The sequence below is a fragment of the Apium graveolens genome, chromosome 3 (genome assembly GCF_009905375.1).
Source record: "Apium graveolens cultivar Ventura chromosome 3, ASM990537v1, whole genome shotgun sequence".
Taxonomy (NCBI): Eukaryota; Viridiplantae; Streptophyta; class Magnoliopsida; order Apiales; family Apiaceae; genus Apium; species Apium graveolens.
Window position 1 is genome coordinate 233334195 of NC_133649.1, and position 19816 is coordinate 233354010.

Consider the following 19816-nt stretch of genomic DNA (forward strand, 5'->3'; position numbering starts at 1 on the left):
TATATGTTACTGTTAATTTGCACCTGGAATTGGTTGTATACTTGCACAAGTAGTACAAAAGGTGTTAGGAAATGTCAGTTGATTAGTTTTTGGTTGATCTTCGTAATGTTCTCCTAGATGAGTTGTACCGGGTTTTCTGTTCCCACTAGACAGTTAGTTGAATATCATAGGATTTTTTAATGGTGTCTTAGCGATAGGAGGTTTTGTCTTAGGCATGGTTTTGGTCACCAAGAACATTGCCTTATTTTGTGAGTTCCAAGGGTTCAAAGTATTTTCATTAAATGTGGTTGAGTGTGTAAAGTGTGTGTGTGTATGTGTGTGGAATATCATTCGGATTGTTTTTCTACAGAGGAAAAGAAGAAGAAAAGCAATAGATAGGAGTAGATTTGGAGAGCAGTGGAACCACATGATTCACTATCAAGAGATTTATGGTGATTGGTGCAATAACTGGTTTTGTAGAGCAATGTGACTACTTATGTGGCAATGGGAAGGAGTATGAACTATAAGTAGAACACATTACGCATGGAAGGAATGATGAAGTGACATAATTTTGGCAGAAGTGTCAAGTTAGGTAGGTTAAAACTTGAAATCATGGAACTGATTAAAGGATGGTACATCCATACAAGGGAAATAAAACTAACTTGACTTCATCTAGATGAGTTTATTGCTGCAATGGATGTATGAATATTTGAGGAAATAACTGTGATGCAATGTTCATGTGTACATGCAGAAGTAAATTGATTTACAAATGGAAATAGTTTTTGCACCATTTAACAGATACAAGCATATATCTAACTAGTAGATGAAGTTATGCTGAATGAGTAGTTCTGGTAAAATTCGGGTTGAGAATTATTTGGATTTGTGAAACCTAGAAGGAACTGAGGAATTGGAGGAGTGTTCACTTCAAAATGTCCCTCTAGAATCTGAATCACATCCCCCATACTTGGCCTAATTTTCTCATCATCCTGAATGCACCAACAAGCTACTTTGCAAGCTCTGGCCAGTTCGCATGAATTTGCTTCACCCTTTAATCTTTTATCTAAGAACTGCATTAACCCTTCTTCCCCTTCGCTTACTTCCTCTGCAACTAGAGCCGGAAAATAGTTTCCATCATCTAGAAACTCCATGTTTCTTCTCCCTGATATAATCTCAAACAACAGCTTTCCATAGCTATAAACATCTACCTTTTCGGTGATGGCCTCGTTTGACATCCATTCTGGTGCCATATATCCTCTTGTTCCTTTTATTGTTGTCAAGACATGGCTATATTCTCGGCCAAGAAGCTTGGCTAGGCCAAAATCAGCAACTTTGGCATTGAACTCATCATCCAACAATATGTTATCAGGCTTAATATCACAATGTATGATACAATCCCTGCATTTTTCATGGAGATAACCCAACCCTCTTGCTATTCCAATCATAATTTTGTACCTTGCTTTCCAATCTAGAAAAACATTGAAATTTTCGCGAAACAAATAATTTTCAAGAGAACCATTCTTCATGTAATCAAAGACTAAAAGTCTTTTCTCACCTTCTATGCAGAATCCTCGCAGGCGAACGAGGTTTATGTGGTGAATCTGCCCAATTGTGCTCATTTCTGTGCGGAACTGCTTCTCTCCTTGGTATAAATTATTCAGCCTTTTAACTGCTATAGCTCTGGAATTCGGTAAAGTCCCTTTGTAAACTGAACCAAAACCACCTTCTCCAATCTTTTCTGAGAAGTTCATGGTTGAGTTTTTGATGTCTTGGTACTTAAAAAACATCAAATTCCCTGATTCCCAATCATAACTTCCCATTTTTTGTTTCCTCAGCTGCAAGATAGATAATGTTACCATGCCAAGCAAAATAAAGGACCCCCCAGTAGCTCCAAGAACAATCCAAACACGTGTCTTGCTGGCTCTTGCTGATTTCTTCATGCACCCATCAGCGTAATGTCCCAATACCCAATTTTTTGAATCCCTCGGTTCATACCCATGAAAACAATTACAATAAGGTTCTGCTAACTGATTGCATTTCGCAAAATCACCACACAAGCCCAAACCTTCACACTGTTGTGGCCACACCGAATACGGAAGCCATTGGCGTTCCGGGAAATCTTCCCTCCATACTAACTGCCTAAGTTGTCCAGTCCAATGAACCATAAACCGCGTGAAAGATTTAGGAACAGCAATGTCATAGGTGAATATGCTCTCATTCACATTGGAAATATATGTAAGATTTGAGATATAAGTGTTTAGTCCAATTTCTGGAACAAGAGCAAAACTTGTTCCTGTCCATGCACCAGAAGACCAGTACTGTCTACTCTTGTTGTAGACTAAAATTTCACTTTTATTATATGTTTCCACCTCAAATGAGAAAATACCCGAGGCAGGATTTTCTGAACTTCTCCATGTAGTTAGATAAATCTTTTCTTTCTTTATTTTGTTATATCCAATTTTTCCACCAGGAAGCCAAGTGTCCGTTGGGTAATCAAAACTTTGCCATATAACATTAGAGGAATCTTGGTTATCTCGTGTCACAAAATTTCCATTGTCAAGAAGGATGGCTAAAGTTGAATTATCTGTGGTTGAAGTAGAATTTGAGGACCAAATCTGTATTCTTGCCTCGTTTATTAGAGCAAGGTTTCCATTTGGGAAGAGTTTAAGTTCCGAATTGTAAGGATCGGAAATGGGGTCGTTTCTATTTGCTACCCAAACAACAGTTTTAGTATCAAAAATTCTATACCATATGCCAATGTAATAGTTTTGTGACTTACCTGGTGTGAAGAAACCTAGTTCAAATGTTCCATTCTCCGAGGATATCGTTTTGTTTCCAGATAGAGTTTGACCAACTTCAAGGACATCGATTCCATCATAAAGATGAATTTCAAAGAAAAGAAGAGAGAGGAGGAAAACAAGAAGATTTAAGGATGTTTTGTTGGTCTGCAGGTGCATCTTTTACTTGGTCAAGTAGATGAAAAATCTTAAATCTTATCCTTGAAGAGTATAACAAAGCAAATGCCAAAAGTAGAACTACAAAGAGGTATGGTATGCAATTCTGAAGCCTTACATGGACCTTGAAAAAACATGGAGTCAACAACAACTCCTATTCTTGATCAAGTAGATGAAAATGTTCACTTTGCATACTTATTATGCTTATTGTTTATTGGTATGTAGACTTTGACTTGTTCTGCACAGAATTTTCTAACTTTGCAGCGTGGTTCATTAGTAAAATCCAAGAAAGGGTTCTTGTATTAACATGGACTTTGTGTTAGCGTCGTTGTGGAAGGTGTAGAATAAAATGGTTCATTCTAAATGTTTATGATATCAAAATTTGAACTTACTGATGAATAAAGTTATTTAATTATTATTACACCTCAACTTTGCGCCAAGACGTCAGATAGCAGAACTAAATCGACTTCATGCTATGCAATGTTCCATATCTCTATGTATCGACTCACAAACGGGGATAGTTTCTGTCAAAGAATTTTGCTAAAATAGAAGAACAAATACAAATATATCTCTAACACATGGATGAAGTTAAGCAGAATGTGCTGTTATCGTTATGGGTTGAGACTTATCTTTCTTTGTAAAAGCAAGAAGCAACCAGGGAATTGGTGGAATCCCCACTTCTAATAGTCCTTCTAGAATTTGAATTACAAGCCCCATACTTGGCCTGTACTTCTCATCATCTTGAACACCAACAAGCTACTTTGCAAGCTCTGGCCAATTCGCTTAAATTTGCTTCACCTTTCAATATTTTTTCTAAGATTTGCGTTAATATTTCTGCCCCTTCGCTTCGTTTCTCTGCAACTAGAGCCGGAAAATAGTCCCCATCTTCTAGCAACTCCATATTTTTTTCTCCCTGATATAATCTCAAAAACAGCTTTCCATAGCTATAAACATCTACCTTTGCCGTGATGGCCTCATTTAATATCCGTTCTGGTGCAAGATATCCTTCTGTTCCTTTTATTGTTGTCAAGACATGGCTAAACTCTCGGCCAAGAATCTTTGCTAGGCCAAAATCAGCAACCTTGGCATTAAACTCGTCATCCAACAAAATATTATCTGGCTTAATATAACAATGTATGATACAATCCCTAAATTTCTCGTGAAGATAATTTAACTCTCTAGCTGTTCCGATCATAATTTTGTACCTTGCTTTCCAATCTATAAAAACATTGGAATTTTTATGAAACAAGTAAGTTTCAAGAGAACCATTCTTCATGAGATCAAACACTAAAATCTTTTTTCACCTTTTATGCAGAATCCTTTCAGGCGAACAAGGTTTGTATGTTGAATTTGCCCAATTATGCTCACTTCTGGATGGAACTGCTTCTCTCCTTGCTTTAAATTCTTCAGCCTTTTGTCCGCTCTAACTCTGGAATTTGGTAAAGTCCCTCTAAAAACTGAGCCAAACCCACCTTCACCAAGCTGTTCTGAGAAGTATTTAGTTGATCTTTTGATGTCTTTGTACTTGAACAATATCAGATTCCCTGATGCCCTATTATATCTTCCCACTCTTCGTATTCTCAGCTGCAAGATAAATAATGTTAGCATGCCAAGCAAAGTAACTAACCCTCCAATAGATCCTACAACAATCCAAATTCTAGTCTTGCAATCGTCTCTGTATTTTTCTCTGTCTTCTCTTTCTTCTTCTGATATCATAATGCACCCATCAGTATAATTTTTGTACTTCTGCAAACAACTGCAATAAGGTGATTTGGACTGATTGCATTCCCCATAATAACCACACAAGTTCCTCCGTGTACATTGGTCTGGAGACACCTAGTACATGAGCCATTTGGGTTCAGAAGAATTCTCTTCCCATGTGAACTGCCTATATTTTCCCGTCACATCAATCATTAACCGCGTGAGAGTTTTAGGAATAGCAATGTCATTGGTGAAGATGCTCTCATTTAAATCTGAAATATAGTCAAAATTTCTGATATAGGAGTGAGCTTTATCATCTTCATATTCTGAAACACACTCCAAACTTGTTCCTGTCCATGAACCCCGAGACCAGTACTGTCTGGTCCTCTCAGAGACGTATGATCTGGTTCAAGTATTTCCACCCCCAGTGAGAAAAGACTAATGGCTGGATCTTCTAAACTTTTCCATGGACTTAAATAAATCTTCTCTTTCTTTATTTTATTTTATCCATCATTTCCACCAGGAAGCCAAGTGTCTGTTGCGTAATCAAAACTTTGCCATACAACATTAGACCAATCTTGATTATCTCGTGTCACAAAGTTACCATTATCAAGTAGGATGGCTAAACTTGAATTTTCTGTTGTTGCAGTCACATTTGAGGACCAAATTTGTATTCTTGACTCATTTATAGAGCAAGATTTCCATTTGGTAAGAGTTCTAATTCTGAAGTGTTAGGATCAGAAACAGGATGATTTCTGTTTTGCTACACACACAACAGTATTAGTATCGAAATTGTACCATATGCCAATGTAATAGTTACGGGACTCACCTTGATGTGCCAATAATATTATTATTAGACTATAGTTTTAGGAGATGATCTTCTTTGCTTAATTAGTCAACCCTCTCAAATGGGGTTGTTGTCTTTTATTTATACTAAGTCCCAAATGGGCCCAATCCATACAATGTGGGTCTTCTTGGGCTTTACATAATGTATTGTAATTATTCTAACTATAATTCCTTTGAGCCGTCTTGTCCTGGTCCAACATTAGTCCCCCTCCTTGTTTTGCGCAATATCTTTAGATTTGCGTTTTCGTGCTTTCCGCCCTTGCGTTTTGAATTCCGAGATTTTTGTCTTGATACCTGAATAAAGTTAGTGACCGGACAGGATAATAAAATGAAGGGAAAAATCAGTGAAAAAACGAACAAACGAAGCAAAAGAAAAATAAGAAATAACTGTTAATTCGAGATAGGAGTCAACTGTGTGTGCCCGAAAAAAGAAAGGAATTAAACGCAATGCTTTTTTTTTGTCTTGTTGTTGTTCTCTCTCCTTTCTTTTTTTTTTGGAAGGTATATATCCGTTCATGTGTGTTTTTGAATTTGTTTTTCCAGGTTTTTTTTTTTTGCAGATTTCCGGGCTAACCTCTTCGACTTCCTCTCCAGGCATCTAAAAGGGGATTGCTGCGCGTTCTTGGCTCGCGTTGTAAGTCGTCTACTCTCTCTCTCTTCCTTTTTCTTTTTATCTGCGGGTCGGTCGTGTTTATCTGTAGTTTACCAATTTATAATGGCCGACTTTCCTTCGTCGTCGTCGTCGCATAGTGCCACCAATCGGGACCCCGGGAAGCGACCGTTAGAGGAGGGTGACGGGGAGTCTGTTTTGAACTTGGATAATCTAGAGATCCCGGACCTAGGTCAGTGTGGATCTTTTGATTTCTTAGGGAGCGATGAGTTTCTGAAGGGGGTGCCTCCAGGTCCTATGCCCTCTTCACCCCTAAGTCCTCGTACCCTGGAACTTAGGAATAGAACGGTCGAGGAAAGTCTTCGGCTAGGTAGGATCGAATTTGAGAGCAAACATAGTCTAAACTATCTTAGTTATTACATCACCGTTGACCCCCCTGCGAGTAAGTTGGAGAAGTACATCGACCTGTCTAACGACTACCGGTATCGAGTGCCGACTGCAGATGAGAGGGTTTGGATGATGCCCGAGTTCGGGATGCATGGGGTTGCGATGATGATGTTTCAGTTTGGTCTTCGTTTGCCAATGCATCCGTTCTTCCTGACGATGTATGAGGCTATCGGTTGTGGTTTAGGGCAGCTGACACCGAATTCTGTTGCTCAGTTAAGTGGTTTCGTGGCGCTGTGCTGTGATAAGGGTCGATCACCGACTCTGAAATTGTTTTTCTCTATTTATGGTGTGCGGTACTATGGTGGTCAAGTATATTTCGACTCCCGACATCGAAGGATGAAGATTGTTAGTGTTAGGTCATCGAACTCCGGTTATCACTCGCAATGGTTGTACGTTGGGGGTCCTGACTTGGAATTTGTAAAGCCTTGCGGGAAAGTTAGTCAGGGCACGATTGATTATTTAAATAACATGGAGAAGCACGATACTGCCTACCTCGATGAGTTTCATGGGTCGAGGACATGGTATACACACTTAGATTTGAAGGACTCTGGATTTTTAGGGATGCACGATTGTAAGGGGGATGTATTAATTGTTATTGCCCTTATTTTGTTTACGTACTTAGTTTTTGTACTTGTCATCGTCGGCTCTTGCTTATTTTAATTTTCGTAAGTGCCTATATATAGGATGGCTGACTTGTTGTTTTGTTTGTTTCTTTGTAGTGGAAGGCGCTTCACTTAAAAAGGTTTTAGACGGTGGGATTCGAGGAGGAATGGACAAGGCAATGATGTTGTTGCTGCAGCGTGCCGCGAGGAAGCCTGCTGATGCGGCGGCCAGGGCTGGACCGTCGGGGGTTCCTCATTCAGTTTCAATTGAATTGCTCGATGACCAGGGAAACAGGGTAATTGAAGACAATGAGAGGGTTGTCTCAGATCTCGTCCGCGTGGAAGGTAACCCTCGAAAGCGGTTTCGGAGGGAGGATGATGAGGTAGCTGTTGGAGGACGGGGGGGGGGCGGGGTCGAGGGTGTGAACAAAACTGTGGCCACTGCCGGGGAAAGGGTTTATGGAAAGACCGTCGACCCTCGATCGAAGAAAGAGGTGATCAGGGTCGAGATTCAACCCACGGAGCGATGGACGGGGGGATCAACCGTGCCCTTGAGAGCACTTAATCTCTTTAACTTACCTCAGGATTTGGTTGCTTATGATGGGAGGAAGCGTGAGGACCTTGTTGATCGATGTAAGAGCCGGGCTGGGAGGGTACGCGCATTCCCTTCTCTTTCTTTTTTATGTGCATGTTCCTTTGTTTTCATGTTCGGTCATAGTCGTTTATAGTCATAGTTGTCGACCCTGTTTTCATGTCCCCCCCTTCTTTTTTTTTTTTTTGCAGTTTCTTTCCGATTTTATGCATATACTGGAGGATTACAAGGCTGATGTTGATGGTGAGGCTTGTTCCAAGCTCGAAGCTGAAGTTGCTGCCTTGAAGGGGGAAAAGAAGAAGATTGCGGTGGGCTTTACGGAACTCGAGCATAGGGTGGCTGATTTGTCTAAGGCAAATTCCGCATTGTCGAAAAAGGTTGCTGAGATGGAGGCTACTGAGCAGGTGTCGAGTGGGAGGATACGAGAACTCGAGGGTCGACTGCTCGAGGTGGAAAGGGAGCTTGAAGAGGAAAAAGGCAAGCGCCAAGGCTTGGTTCGACAGGTCGAAGGAATGGATGGCTCCTACAAGTTGATTGTGAAGGAAAACGAAGATTTGAAGAAAGAGGTAGAGAAAGCTGTTGAAGATATCACTGGTGCTCTGGGCGACGGTTATGGACGATGTCTTCGACGGATGGAAGAGGCTGGTATTGCCGTCGAGGGACATGACTTTGATGACTATCTTCGTGACCTGGCATCGAAGGGTGATAACGCATGAAGGCAGGGTATGCCCTGTGGTTTTTTGTAATCGAATTTGAACATTTTTATGTGTTTAAGAGTTTTATTGATAACACCAGATGATGGATTTGTAGGAAGTATAAGGTATGCGATCCATTGTTTAAGTTTATTTCCATGTTGTAAGCAGTTACGTATTGGCTGGTTTTACCATCTATTTGTCTCGAGTTTGAAATATTAAGCCGTTTATCAAGTTCGTAGTCGAGTGTTTACATTATGAGAGAGATTTTATTGCCCAGACCGTCGTCGTGAAGAGGCTGTATAAACATTTGCCTAGAAATGAATGATTTTCGAGTCTCCGATTATTGGAGTTATATATTTTTTTAGTTAAGTAAGGAGCGAAGAAAGTGAAAGTATGTGCTTTTTCCAAGTTAAAGGAATTTGTTCATCATAACCTAAACACCCCTCGGTGGGAGCCTCGTAACGACCTCTGTTACATCGAGGGTTTGTCTTTGAAATGGCATTTACTGCCTCAAGATAACAAGTTACAACTGAGATTAAATTACTGATAGAACTTTTTGAGGTGAATTCCATTCCAGGCATTTTTGATGGGTTTTCCGTCGAGGTGCGCAAGCTCATAGGTCCCCGTACTTACAAGTCTCGAGATCCGATAAGGGCCTTCCCAAGCTGGTTTGAATTTTCCTGAAACAGTGGGTTGTGATGCTGCGGAATCTCTTAAGACAAGGTCGTTGACCTTGAAGTCTTTGGGTTTGACTTTTTTGTTGAAGTACCTCGCAGTTTTTTCTTGTTGGGCAATCATCCGCATTCGGGCTCCTTCCCTTGTTTCTTCTAACAGATCATTGTGAAGGCGAAGTCCGACGAGAGATAGAGCAGGATCGAATACGTCGACCCGTGGTGAGGTGAGACTTATCTCGACAGGTATGACAGCGTCAACTCCGTATGCAAGTCGGAAGGGAGTTTCGCCCGTCGCATTTCGGGGAGTCGTCCTATACGACCACAATACATTCGGGAGTTCATCGACCCAACATCGGGGTATTTCTTCAATTCTTTTCTTCAGGCCTTGTAGGATGGTTCTATTTGTTACCTCTGCTAGTCCATTTGCTTGGGGGTATGCTACAGATGCTTTGATATGCTGGACTTTTAATTCGAGCAGGGCCTCCTCAAATTGTTTTCCTACAAACTGAGTGCCATTATCAGAAACTAAGATTCTGGGGATCCCAAAGCGAAAGACAATATATTCCATAAAGAATTCTATCATCTCTTTTTCTCGAATTTTAGCAAGGGGTTTTGCTTCGACCCATTTGGTTGCGTAATCCACAGCGACTACGATGTATTGGCACTGATTTTTGGATCTTGGAAAGGGACCCACAATATCTATTTCCCATTGGAAAAAGGGGCATGGGCTGAGAATAGAGTTCAGCTCAGTTGTGGGTCGACGGTTTACATTTCCATGCAGCTGACATGCTTGACATTTCTTGACGTAATCTTCACAATCTTTCCGGATCGTAGGCCAGAACAGGCCTTGTCGGATAACTTTGAGGGCTAATGTTTTCCCTCCTAGGTGCTCTCCACAGATTCCCGTATGTATTTCTACGATCGCTTGGAGGGCCTCTTCTGGAGACAAGCAACGGAGTAGAGGCTCAGAGAGGGCACGTCGGTATAACTCCGAACCCACAACACAGTAGTTCCTGGCTTTGAACATGAGAGTGCGGGCTTCGGACTTATGCTCAGGCAACTTGTTGTCGATAATGTACTCAAGGAAGGGTTGACGCCAATCGAGCCTAGCCTGGATTTGATTGACTGATACTTCGTCGATAGAGGGGGTCTCCAAAATGTCGACATATGTTGGGCTGAGATTAGTGGGGAGGTTGGAAGAGGCTAGTTTGGCTAGAGAGTCGGCCCACTGGTTCTCCTCCCTGTCGACGTTTGACATTTTCCATGAAGGGAATCTGCTAAGAAGCTCTTGTGTTCTTGTTAAATATCGGGCCATCCTTTCATTATGCGTCTTAAATTCGCCACTTATCTGTTTGTAAACCAACTGAGAATCCCCAAATATGTCAATGACCTCTGCTTCGAGATCGGATGCGAGCTTTAGCCCGGCAATGAGTGCCTCGTACTCAGCCACGTTGTTTGTGGCGGAGAACCCGAACTTGAGAGCCTGCTGAATTTTGAATCCTCCTGGGCTGATTAATATGACCCCTGCTCCTCCAGAGCTGGATGTCGAGGAACCATCAACGAACAGAAGCCACGGACGAGACTGATCTTCTTCAGGTTTGTGGGTCTTGGATTGGAACTGGCACTCGGCGACGAAATCTGAGAGAACTTGGGCCTTGATCGCCGTTCGAGGTTTATACTCGATGTAGAACTGGCTTAACTCGATGGTCCAAGCTGCGAGCCTGCCTGTTATGTCGGGCTTGTGCAGGATTCTTTTCAGAGGAAGATTGGCCAGAACATGGATTTCTCTCGCTTGAAAATAATGGCGTAGCTTACGACTCGCGACAACGAGAGCGTATACGAGTTTCTCGAATTGAGGGTATCTTGTTTCCGCGTCTCGTAGTGAGTGATTGATGTAATATACAGGAATATCTTTTCCCTCATCGACACGGACCAATACTGCCGCGACAGTTTCGTCGGAAGCTGAGAGATATACCCGTAGCGGCTCACCTGTTAAGGGTCGTGTTAAAACTGGAGGATTTGTCAAAAACATCTTTAACTCCGTGAAATTTTTTTCACAGTCTTCGTTCCATTCAAACTGCGATGATCTGTAAGCTTTTTTCATTGCAGAGAAAAATGGGAGGCATCTCTTTGAAGATTGAGGAATGAACCTTCGAAGTGCGGCTATACACCCTGTGAGTTTTTGTAAGTCTTTAATGGATCTTGGTTTGCTCATTTCTAGAATAGCTTTTGTCTGAGCTGGATCGGCCTCGATGCCTTTCTGGGTAACCAGGAACCCCAAAAATTTACCTGCAGTAAGGCCGAATGAACACTTTGCCGGGTTCTGTCACATGTTATTTGTCCTTGCATTGGTGAACGTTTCTCGAAGGTCTGTCACGTGGTCGGAGGTAGCTTTTGACTTTGTGATCATGTCATCGACGTATATTAGCATGTTTCTTCCTATCTGCGAGGAGAATATTTTATCCATTGTCTGCTGAAAAGTAGCGCCCGCATTGATTAATCCGAAGGACATTACTTTGTATCCAAAGACTCCCCTATGAGTGATGAAAGCAGTTTGTTTCCAGTCATGGGAATCCATCTTAATTTGATTATACCCCGAAAAGGCGTCCATAAAGGACAGGAGTTCATTTCCCGCTGTGGCGTCGATGAGTTGGTCGATATTGGGCAAAGGGTAAAAATCCTTAGGGCACGCCCTATTCACATCTGAATAATCAATGCACATTCTCCACTTCCCATTGCTTTTCTTAACCAGAACTACGTTTGATATCCATGTGGGGAATTGCACGGGCTCGATGAAGCCGGCGTCGAGGAGTCTGTCGATCTCTTGGTCGATGGCTGCTCTTTTCTCGGCCGAGAATATGCGTTGTTTCTGTCGCACAGGCCTGGTGTCCTTACTGATGTGCAGCGATTGTCGAGCAATGGTCTCTGGGATGCCAGACATGTCCCTCGGGACCCAAGCAAAAATATCGGAGAATTCCCGGATGAGGTTCGTGATATCTTTTTTGAGATCTGATGAGAGGTTTTTACCAATTCTTGTGGTTTTATCGGGGTTTCCTTCAAATACTTCTATATCTTCTGTTTTTTCGAGAGGGGAGCATGAATTGCTTGTGGATGAGTCAATCAATTCTCTTGGGTCGATGTCTAGTACTTGATTGACTTCTAACTCTTCCTCTGTCCTTTTTCTTGGAGAAACGGTGGTTAGGTAGCATTGTCTTGCTGTTACTTGATCCCCAATCATTTCTCCCACGCCGAAATCTGTGGGAAACTTCATTTTCAAGTGGGAGATAGATGTTATAGCTCGGAGCGCGGTGATCGTTGTTCGTCCCAAAATGGCGTTGAAGCTTGAGGAAACGCTAATCACATGGAATTTGACCATTTTCCAAATCTGACAAGGTGGGGAACCGAAAAGCACTAGCATATCGATGGTTCCTACAACGTGAACCTCATTGCCTGTGAACCCGTATAGCGGGGTTCGGGAGTTTTCGAGTCTTCGATCTCCTATGTCCATTCGGGAAAAAGCATGGTGATATAACACGTCGACAGAGCTACCATTATCGACCAACATTTTCTTAACCGTGTTGTTTCCCACCCGTGTTGTGATGACGAGAGCATCTTGATGGCCTTCGATGAGACCGGGACGATAATCGTCATCAGAGAAAGAGATGACGGGGGAGGGATTCGCTCGAGGGCGTTTGGCTGTCGAGGGATTGACATTAAAGACTTCTCGAGCATAAATCTTGTGAGAGTTGTGGGAGACCAAAAATAACGTCGATTACACGATCGTCTTCGCCTCGATGGTGACGTCTGGGTTCATCATCGTGCTGCACATAGTGGACTAGTTGCCCTCGACGAATTTTTCCTTCGATGAGATTGCTAAGTTGAAAACATTGCTCTGTTGTATGGCCGGTGTCTTCATGATATTCACAATATCTGGAGCTTGGGGGTCTTCCTGGTTTCATGGGTCTTGGAGGGCGATAATCCGGTTCCATTTTTAACACCGCCAAAATTGTCGTTTTCTCAGTGTTGAGTTTAGTGAACTCTTTTTCAGAACGATTGTGGGGCTGCCAATCTCTTTCTCTTCTATCCCTCGGGGGAAGGTCCGATGTGCGAGGCGGGGGCGACCTACGGCGCTCTCGGCGCCTTTCCCTCGCAGGGGATCGTGGACTGTAGCTTCGGCGTCGTTCATATTTTGACGACCTCCGTGGAGATTGTATACAGCTTACCGCTTCTTGAAGCATCATGCGGTGTTCTATAATCTGGAACGCGGCCTGTAGGGTTTTCGGCCTTTTTTCAAAGATCTCTTCTAAAAGGAGGCCATGCCTAGACTTATCGATGCCCGCTGTCAGGAAATTGACAGCCATCTGTTCTATTAAGTCTGGAATTTCTGCTAGCTCTTCTCTGAACCGGGTTAGAAAACTCCTTAGACTTTCGCCGGAGCGTTGATGCATTGTCATCAAGGATGCAGTAACTTTGATTCCTTTGTAGTTGCTGGAAAATCGGGCTTGAAACTTGCTTTTCAGAGTTATCCACGAGTCGATTGACCGAGGTGGCAAGTTACTGTACCATCGGAGAGCCGTGCCTTGAAGGCAAGTGGAGAAGAACTGACACCTAGCGATCTCCGAGTGGCCGAAGAAAGCCATGCGACCATCAAATGTATTTAGAAATGCTAACGGGTCCGAGGATCCGTCGAAATGATCGAGAGCAGGCGTTTTCAACGTCCTGTCGATGCGCGCCTTCTCAAGCACTAATGATAGGGGGCTCTCGGAAACGGTTTCAAACCCTGCCTGATTTCTCATCAAGGTACGCATCTGGGCGATTTTCTCCTGCATTTTAGCGAACTCCTCGTGAGATATAGATTCCGTGGAATCTGTCTGATGCGAGACATCGGCAGATGACACTGTCCTCTGTCGACGTTCGCGAGGTTGCGAATATGTTGACTCCGCCGATGGCTCATATTCGTACTCCGCATCATCCTCGTCATAAAATTCATCGTCTTGTCCTTCATTTTGAATTGTAGTTTGTTGGAGCTCTCGACGGAGACGGTGAATCTCGTGTTTTCGCTCAAGTTTAGCCTGCAATCTCTGAGCTTCGCGCTCTAGAAACTCGAGTTCTTCATCTGAATCAAGCGAATCTTTTGGATTTCCTTGGTTTTGGGCTTTTAGCCTTTCTTTCTTTTCCAAATGCAGCCGAACGTCGCCGAGAGAACTTTTTTTCCTTTAGATGTTTGCACTCTAAAACGCTGGTCTGACACAGTTTTTCTTTTTCTGTCCCTTTGGAGTGAGTCCTTCAATCCTAGAAATTGATCTTTTGGAGGAGCCTCAGGTGGAGGGAACAAACACTTCGGCTTCAATGCCGGTTGTTTAGGAAGCTCGCGATCGACGTGGGTCGAGGGGTCGGCGGCAACTTCTGCCGTCAACTCCTTTACCTGAGTTGGTCCGGCGGTTCCCGGGTCAAGCTCTTCTACAATCATCTTCAGGTTGGATCTTGTTAAAGCAAAGCTCCTTCTAGCGCCAAATGATGTGCCAATAATATTATTATTAGACTATAGTTTTAGGAGATGATCTTCTTTGCTTAATTAGCCAACCCCCTCAAATGGGATTGTTGTCTTTTATTTATACTAAGTCCCAAATGGGCTCAATCCTTACAATGTGGGCCTTCTTGGGCTTTACATAATGTATTGTAATTATTCTAACTATAATTCCTTTGGGCCGTCTTGTCCTGGTCCAACACACCTGTTGTGAAAAATCCTATTCAAACGTCCCATCTTCTGAGGATATTGTTTAGTTTCCAGAAAGAGTCTGGCCAATGCTGGTGATGTCGTCTCCTTCGTAAAGACGGGTTTCAAAGAAAAGAATAGAAAATAACCAAAGAAGAAGAGACAATGATGTTTTATTAGTCTCCAGTTGCATCTTATAACAAGGGATACTGTGAGAGACATGACATGCAGATTAGAAGGAACATGTAGTAATATATACTTTGGAGCCAACGACTCTTATCCTTGGTCAAGTTGATTATTAGTGGTTGATTGTATATGTAGTTTGAAATTTCAACAAAATGATAAATTGATCTTTGAATAATCTCACTCTGTATACTTGTCATGGTAATTGTTGTTAGGTTTGTTGTAAAGATTTGACTTCTTGACTTCTTTCTACTAAGATTTTTCTAAGTTTGCAGCGACTGCATGCAACACTGATGCAATTCAAGAAAGGATTCATTCTCAATTTTTATTTGATATGAAAATTAGAACTTCTTAATGGAAAAAATTAATTAATTTTAACACCTCAACTGTGCCAAAAAGTCCGAATAGAGGAAGTACAGCAATCACTTTGTGCTGTGCCTGTGCAATGCCTCATATCTCTACATATCTAAAGATAGCAGAAGTAAATCCAATTGCATACGAGGATAGTTTATGTCAACATTTTTGCTAAAAGAGAAGAACAGATGCAAACAAATCTCTAACGTATTGATGAAGTTGTGCAGAATGTGCTATTCTCGTACATTATGGGTTGAGATAAATCTTTCTTTGTAAAAGCAACAAGCAGACGAGGAATTGAAGGAATCCCCACTTTTTTAATTTTGTTTTGTGAAGAAAAACAAAAGATGCATTATTAATTTTTCCATTACAAGGTGCATTGTTGCTTCATAAGTAGCTTTCAAAGAGCAATTCTCAAATCAACTCTCAAACTCTTCATTTTCTGCTAGTTCCCAGTCAACACATAGACTTTTAAGGGCGAATTTATTGTCAGCATAAGATATCTCTTTAAACTTCAGGACAAGATGATCATACTGTGATTTGCACACATCAAAATGTTTATATATTACTGTTAAATAATATTTGGCGATAAAAGATTGTTTTGGGACCTTCCTCTAGTAGCTTAAGAGTTTTAGACCCACTTGTTACTTAACGATTGTTATTATTAGAGATGGTCCACACTGGAAAATAACCACAGAACATGATAGTGATTTGTGGCCGTGTAAAGCACGGTTGTTCAATATAAATGAGGGTGTTAGATATGAATATGCAATTCTTAGCTACATTAACAAATCAGAAAAATGTCGAAATATATGTGGCCATTCATATTCATGATGACTTTGAGCCTGCAAAATCATGTAGCTGTATCAGCATCTTATAATTCAAGTAACCAGAACTTGAGTGCTAATATACAAAAGCTTGCTTTGTATCAGTTTAAGCTTAGCTTCAAAATTAATAGTTCTGCTTCTGAATTATGTGAAGGATTATCAAGTGGTCCTTCGCATCCAAAGACGATGAACTGGAGCATGAGTTCTGATTGCTGCACTTGGGATGGAGTTACCTGCGACCACATCACAGGGAACGTGATCGGACTGGACCTGAGTTGCAGCCACCTTGTAGGATCCATCCCACCCAACAGTACCATCTTCAACCTATCTTTCCTCCAGATCATTGTCTTTGATTCTAATAATTTATTTGGAGCATTACCTGTAGAGATTTTTCACCTGCCCAACTTGGAAGCACTAAGCTTACAATTTAACTCTCACCTAATTGTTAGTTTACCAAAGAATAAGTGGGGAAGTAGTAGTAGTCTCCAGGTTCTTGCCCTTACACTAACAACCTTATCTGGAGGGATACCTGATTCTATAGGCTTTCTCCAGTCGTTGACCTTTTTATCACTTTCACAATGCAATATCTCTGGGTCGATCCCAAGATCCTTCAGCAACCTTACTCAACTTACTTATTTGAACCTTGCTTCCAATCATTTTAGTGGTCCAATTCCCTACTTTTTAGGTAACCTTCAAAACCTAAAAATCCTTTATCTTGACTTCAACAATTTTATTGGCCTGATTCCAAGATCAATAGGCAATCTCACTCAACTATCCCTATTGAGCCTTAATTCCAATAGCCTAACTGACCAAATTCCCGATTCTTTAGCTGGTCTTCAAAACCTAACATTCCTTAGCCTTAGTCATAACAAGTTAACTGGTCAGTTCCCTTCTTGGGTTGCCAACTTTAGTGAACTCACCTTTTTAGATCTATCAGAAAACTCACTCACTGGGCCTCTTCCTTCCAACCTAACTCTTCCTAACCTGACTTTTCTTGATTTGTCAGATAACTCTCTGAACGGGACAATACCGTCTGTATTTTTTAAGTTTCCATCATTGACAAATCTATATTTAGACTATAATAAGTTCACAGGACATGTACATGAGTTCGATTCTTCAAAGCCGTTGCTTCAAGGTTTTTCTTGTAGCAACAATTTACTAGATGGACCCATTCCACACTCATTTTCTGAACTTGTGAACCTTACTTCCCTTGACTTTTCTTCAAACAAATTCAGTGGTGTCGATATTGGAATATTTTCACCCCTCAAACACCTTGAGAGCCTTGATCTTTCACATAATAGTCTATCAGTGAGAAGTACAAGTACGCCCATGCTCCCTCCTAGAATTCAGAGTTTGCTTTTAGCTTCTTGCAAGATCAAGGAGTTCCCACATTTCGTAAGAACTGCAAAGAGCCTTGCGTACCTGGATCTGTCTAACAACCAGATTAATGGAGAAATTCCTCAGTGGATTGGTTCCATGGGGATGCACTCAATGAATTATTTGAATATTTCTCACAACAGCCTGACAGGTGGTCTTGAGAATCTTCCCTGGAACAAACTGAAATATCTCGATCTCCAATCTAATATACTCCAGGGATCATTGCCTGCTTCAATCTGCAACTCGAGCTCTCTTATCATTCTCAATTTGTCTCATAATAATTTAAGTGGTCTCCTTCCCTCTTGTACAAGAAGTTTAAAGTACAGTCTTTCCGTTTTTGATCTCCGGATGAATAGTATGGGGGGAAGTCTTCCCTCAACATTGATAAATTTCCGTAAACTGAGAAGTTTAAATTTGCATGGAAATAAACTGGAAGGAACAATTCCTTCTTCTTTTTCTGAATTTGATTACTTGGAAGTTTTTGATCTTGGAAATAATCAAATAAATGATACCTTCCCTCAGTGTTTGGAAACCCTTCAAAATCTCCAAGTTCTTATTTTGAAATCAAATAAATTCTTCGGTATCATAACCAAGGTCTCTAAGATAGAACACCCATTCCCTAGCCTGAGAATCATTGACCTCTCCGACAATGAGTTTTTGGGTCCTTTACCAGCAAAATATATCCAGAACTTCAAAGGGATGATGAATCCTGATGTCAACAAATTGGGAAGGAGTTATATGGGAAATTCTGGTTATAGTGATACCGTGATCATGGTGATAAAAGGGGTAGAGATTGAGTTCACTAAAATTCTTACAATATTCACAACCATGGACTTATCAAGAAACAAGTTCGAAGGGGAAATTCCTGAATACATTGGAAATTTGGAGTCACTCAGATATCTGAATCTATCTCACAATAACCTCACAGGCCATATACCATCCTTGATAGGAAAATTGTCGATGCTAGAATCACTTGACCTCTCCTTCAACCGACTCGTTGGAGTAATTCCTCAACAGCTCACCAGTATATATTCTCTTTCACGTCTAGATCTCTCTCAGAATGATCTTGTCGGTCATATTCCAGAAGGAGCTCAGTTTAATACATTTGAAAATGATAGCTATGCTGGGAATTTTGGCCTATGTGGACGTCCACTGTCCAAAAAGTGCACTAGCAAGAAGCAACAAGAAAAAATTGGAAATGATGAGGATGAGGATGAGGATGATGATTTGTTTTTCAGTGGTTTTACTTGGGAAGCTGTGGCGATTGGATATGGTTGTGGAGTGCTGGTGGGATTCGTCGTAGGATACGTAATGTTCCTGGCTGGAAAACCAAAATGGTACACGAGAATCTTTGCCAGAGAGCTGGGACTCAAGGTAAGAAGGCTAGAGATTAGAAGATGAAATAGAGATTTGGCTACGCGTATCTTCTTGTTTCACTGGTCATTGTAAATTTGTAATCCTGCAGTATAATTTGGATTTGTGCTTTTACATTAGCTGTGTTTTGGTTTTAAACTTTCTGACCAAAAAGTGTAATAAATTGCTGCTACCTCTGTATATTCAGTGACCACCAGGTATACGTGTGTCCGCAGTTTGAGGCTTTTGTATATCCATCTTGTGAAGTGCAATGTCATCTCCCTGTCTTCTTGCAACATATTTAGCTGTGCTTTCAAGGCCTCTGCAAAGTTCCTCTCCATTTATATCCTTGGACTGACATGTAATGGTATTGCAGACATCTTCCATAGTTCTCTCTGTTAAGTTCGACTTGTGGTGTGTGCATGTCTAATAAATTATAAAAAAAAATCAACAAGCCTCGAATTCCACCACAATCCAGTACGCTCTTATGCATGATGCAACAACAAAAGCATCACTGCTTCCCAAATGTCCATGCAACTGACAATCCTTCCACAAACTGATTCCCCGAGAGTAGCTGCTTTTTGGCCAAGAGACTACAAAAAAAATAAAAATAGGTCCTCCTATCCTTTCCCAAAAAAAACAGTTTTTAGGTTTTTCCCAGAAGTGTTGCACCAAAATTATTAATTATTTATCACACATTTGCATATTAAAATTACCAACTTACGGCCTCTTAATTAATATTTATATATTTTTAATTCTATTTTGTACATTTTTTTAAATTTTTATATATATAATTAAATACTAAATAATGATTATATAATTATATTTCAAGTTAGGTTCAAATAGTATAAATAGTATATGGTTGATTAAATCTTATTTATAAATAATAATGTAAATGTTTGTTTTTGG

General features: G+C 41.1%; 4 protein-coding genes across 4 annotated transcripts; 2 read left to right on the forward strand and 2 right to left on the reverse strand.

Moving 5' to 3' along the window:
* Nucleotides 1-791: 791 nt before the first annotated feature.
* On the reverse strand, nucleotides 792-2933 carry LOC141714888 (G-type lectin S-receptor-like serine/threonine-protein kinase At2g19130). Its single transcript, XM_074518384.1, has one exon. The coding sequence runs from the start codon at nucleotides 2931-2933 to the stop codon at nucleotides 792-794; it is 2142 nt and encodes a 713-aa protein (XP_074374485.1).
* Nucleotides 2934-7590: 4657 nt separating this feature from the next.
* Nucleotides 7591-8644, forward strand: LOC141711005 (uncharacterized). Its single transcript, XM_074513468.1, has 2 exons — nucleotides 7591-7789; nucleotides 7920-8644. Exon 2 carries the CDS (start codon nucleotides 7935-7937, stop codon nucleotides 8442-8444), a length of 510 nt encoding a protein of 169 aa, XP_074369569.1. The 5' UTR covers nucleotides 7591-7789; nucleotides 7920-7934; the 3' UTR covers nucleotides 8445-8644.
* A 2779-nt stretch (nucleotides 8645-11423) lies between these two features.
* Nucleotides 11424-14567, reverse strand: LOC141714889 (uncharacterized). The gene is made up of 3 exons (XM_074518385.1): nucleotides 14437-14567; nucleotides 12855-14311; nucleotides 11424-12793 (listed from the first exon to the last, which is right to left on the reverse strand). Exons 1-3 carry the CDS (start codon nucleotides 14565-14567, stop codon nucleotides 11424-11426), a joined length of 2958 nt encoding a protein of 985 aa, XP_074374486.1.
* Nucleotides 14568-16131: 1564 nt separating this feature from the next.
* On the forward strand, nucleotides 16132-19203 carry LOC141713175 (receptor-like protein 7). The gene has a single exon (XM_074516467.1). The coding sequence runs from the start codon at nucleotides 16151-16153 to the stop codon at nucleotides 18953-18955; it is 2805 nt and encodes a 934-aa protein (XP_074372568.1). The 5' UTR covers nucleotides 16132-16150; the 3' UTR covers nucleotides 18956-19203.
* Nucleotides 19204-19816: the final 613 nt, after the last annotated feature.

Bases quoted from the DNA above. Each gene is read 5' to 3' on its own strand.
- LOC141714888 (XM_074518384.1), bottom strand. From the start codon at position 2,933: ATGCACCTGCAGACCAACAAAACATCCTTAAATCTTCTTGTTTTCCTC.
- LOC141711005 (XM_074513468.1), top strand. From the start codon at position 7,935: ATGCATATACTGGAGGATTACAAGGCTGATGTTGATGGTGAGGCTTGT.
- LOC141714889 (XM_074518385.1), bottom strand. From the start codon at position 14,567: ATGATTGTAGAAGAGCTTGACCCGGGAACCGCCGGACCAACTCAGGTA. The intron at 14,312-14,436 runs GTGTTTGTTCCC...AAACATCTAAAG, and splicing joins CAACCGGCATTGAAGCCGAA to GAAAAAAAGTTCTCTCGGCG. The intron at 12,794-12,854 runs GTCTCCCACAAC...ATCCCTCGACAG, and splicing joins TGTAATCGACGTTATTTTTG to CCAAACGCCCTCGAGCGAAT.
- LOC141713175 (XM_074516467.1), top strand. From the start codon at position 16,151: ATGTCGAAATATATGTGGCCATTCATATTCATGATGACTTTGAGCCTG.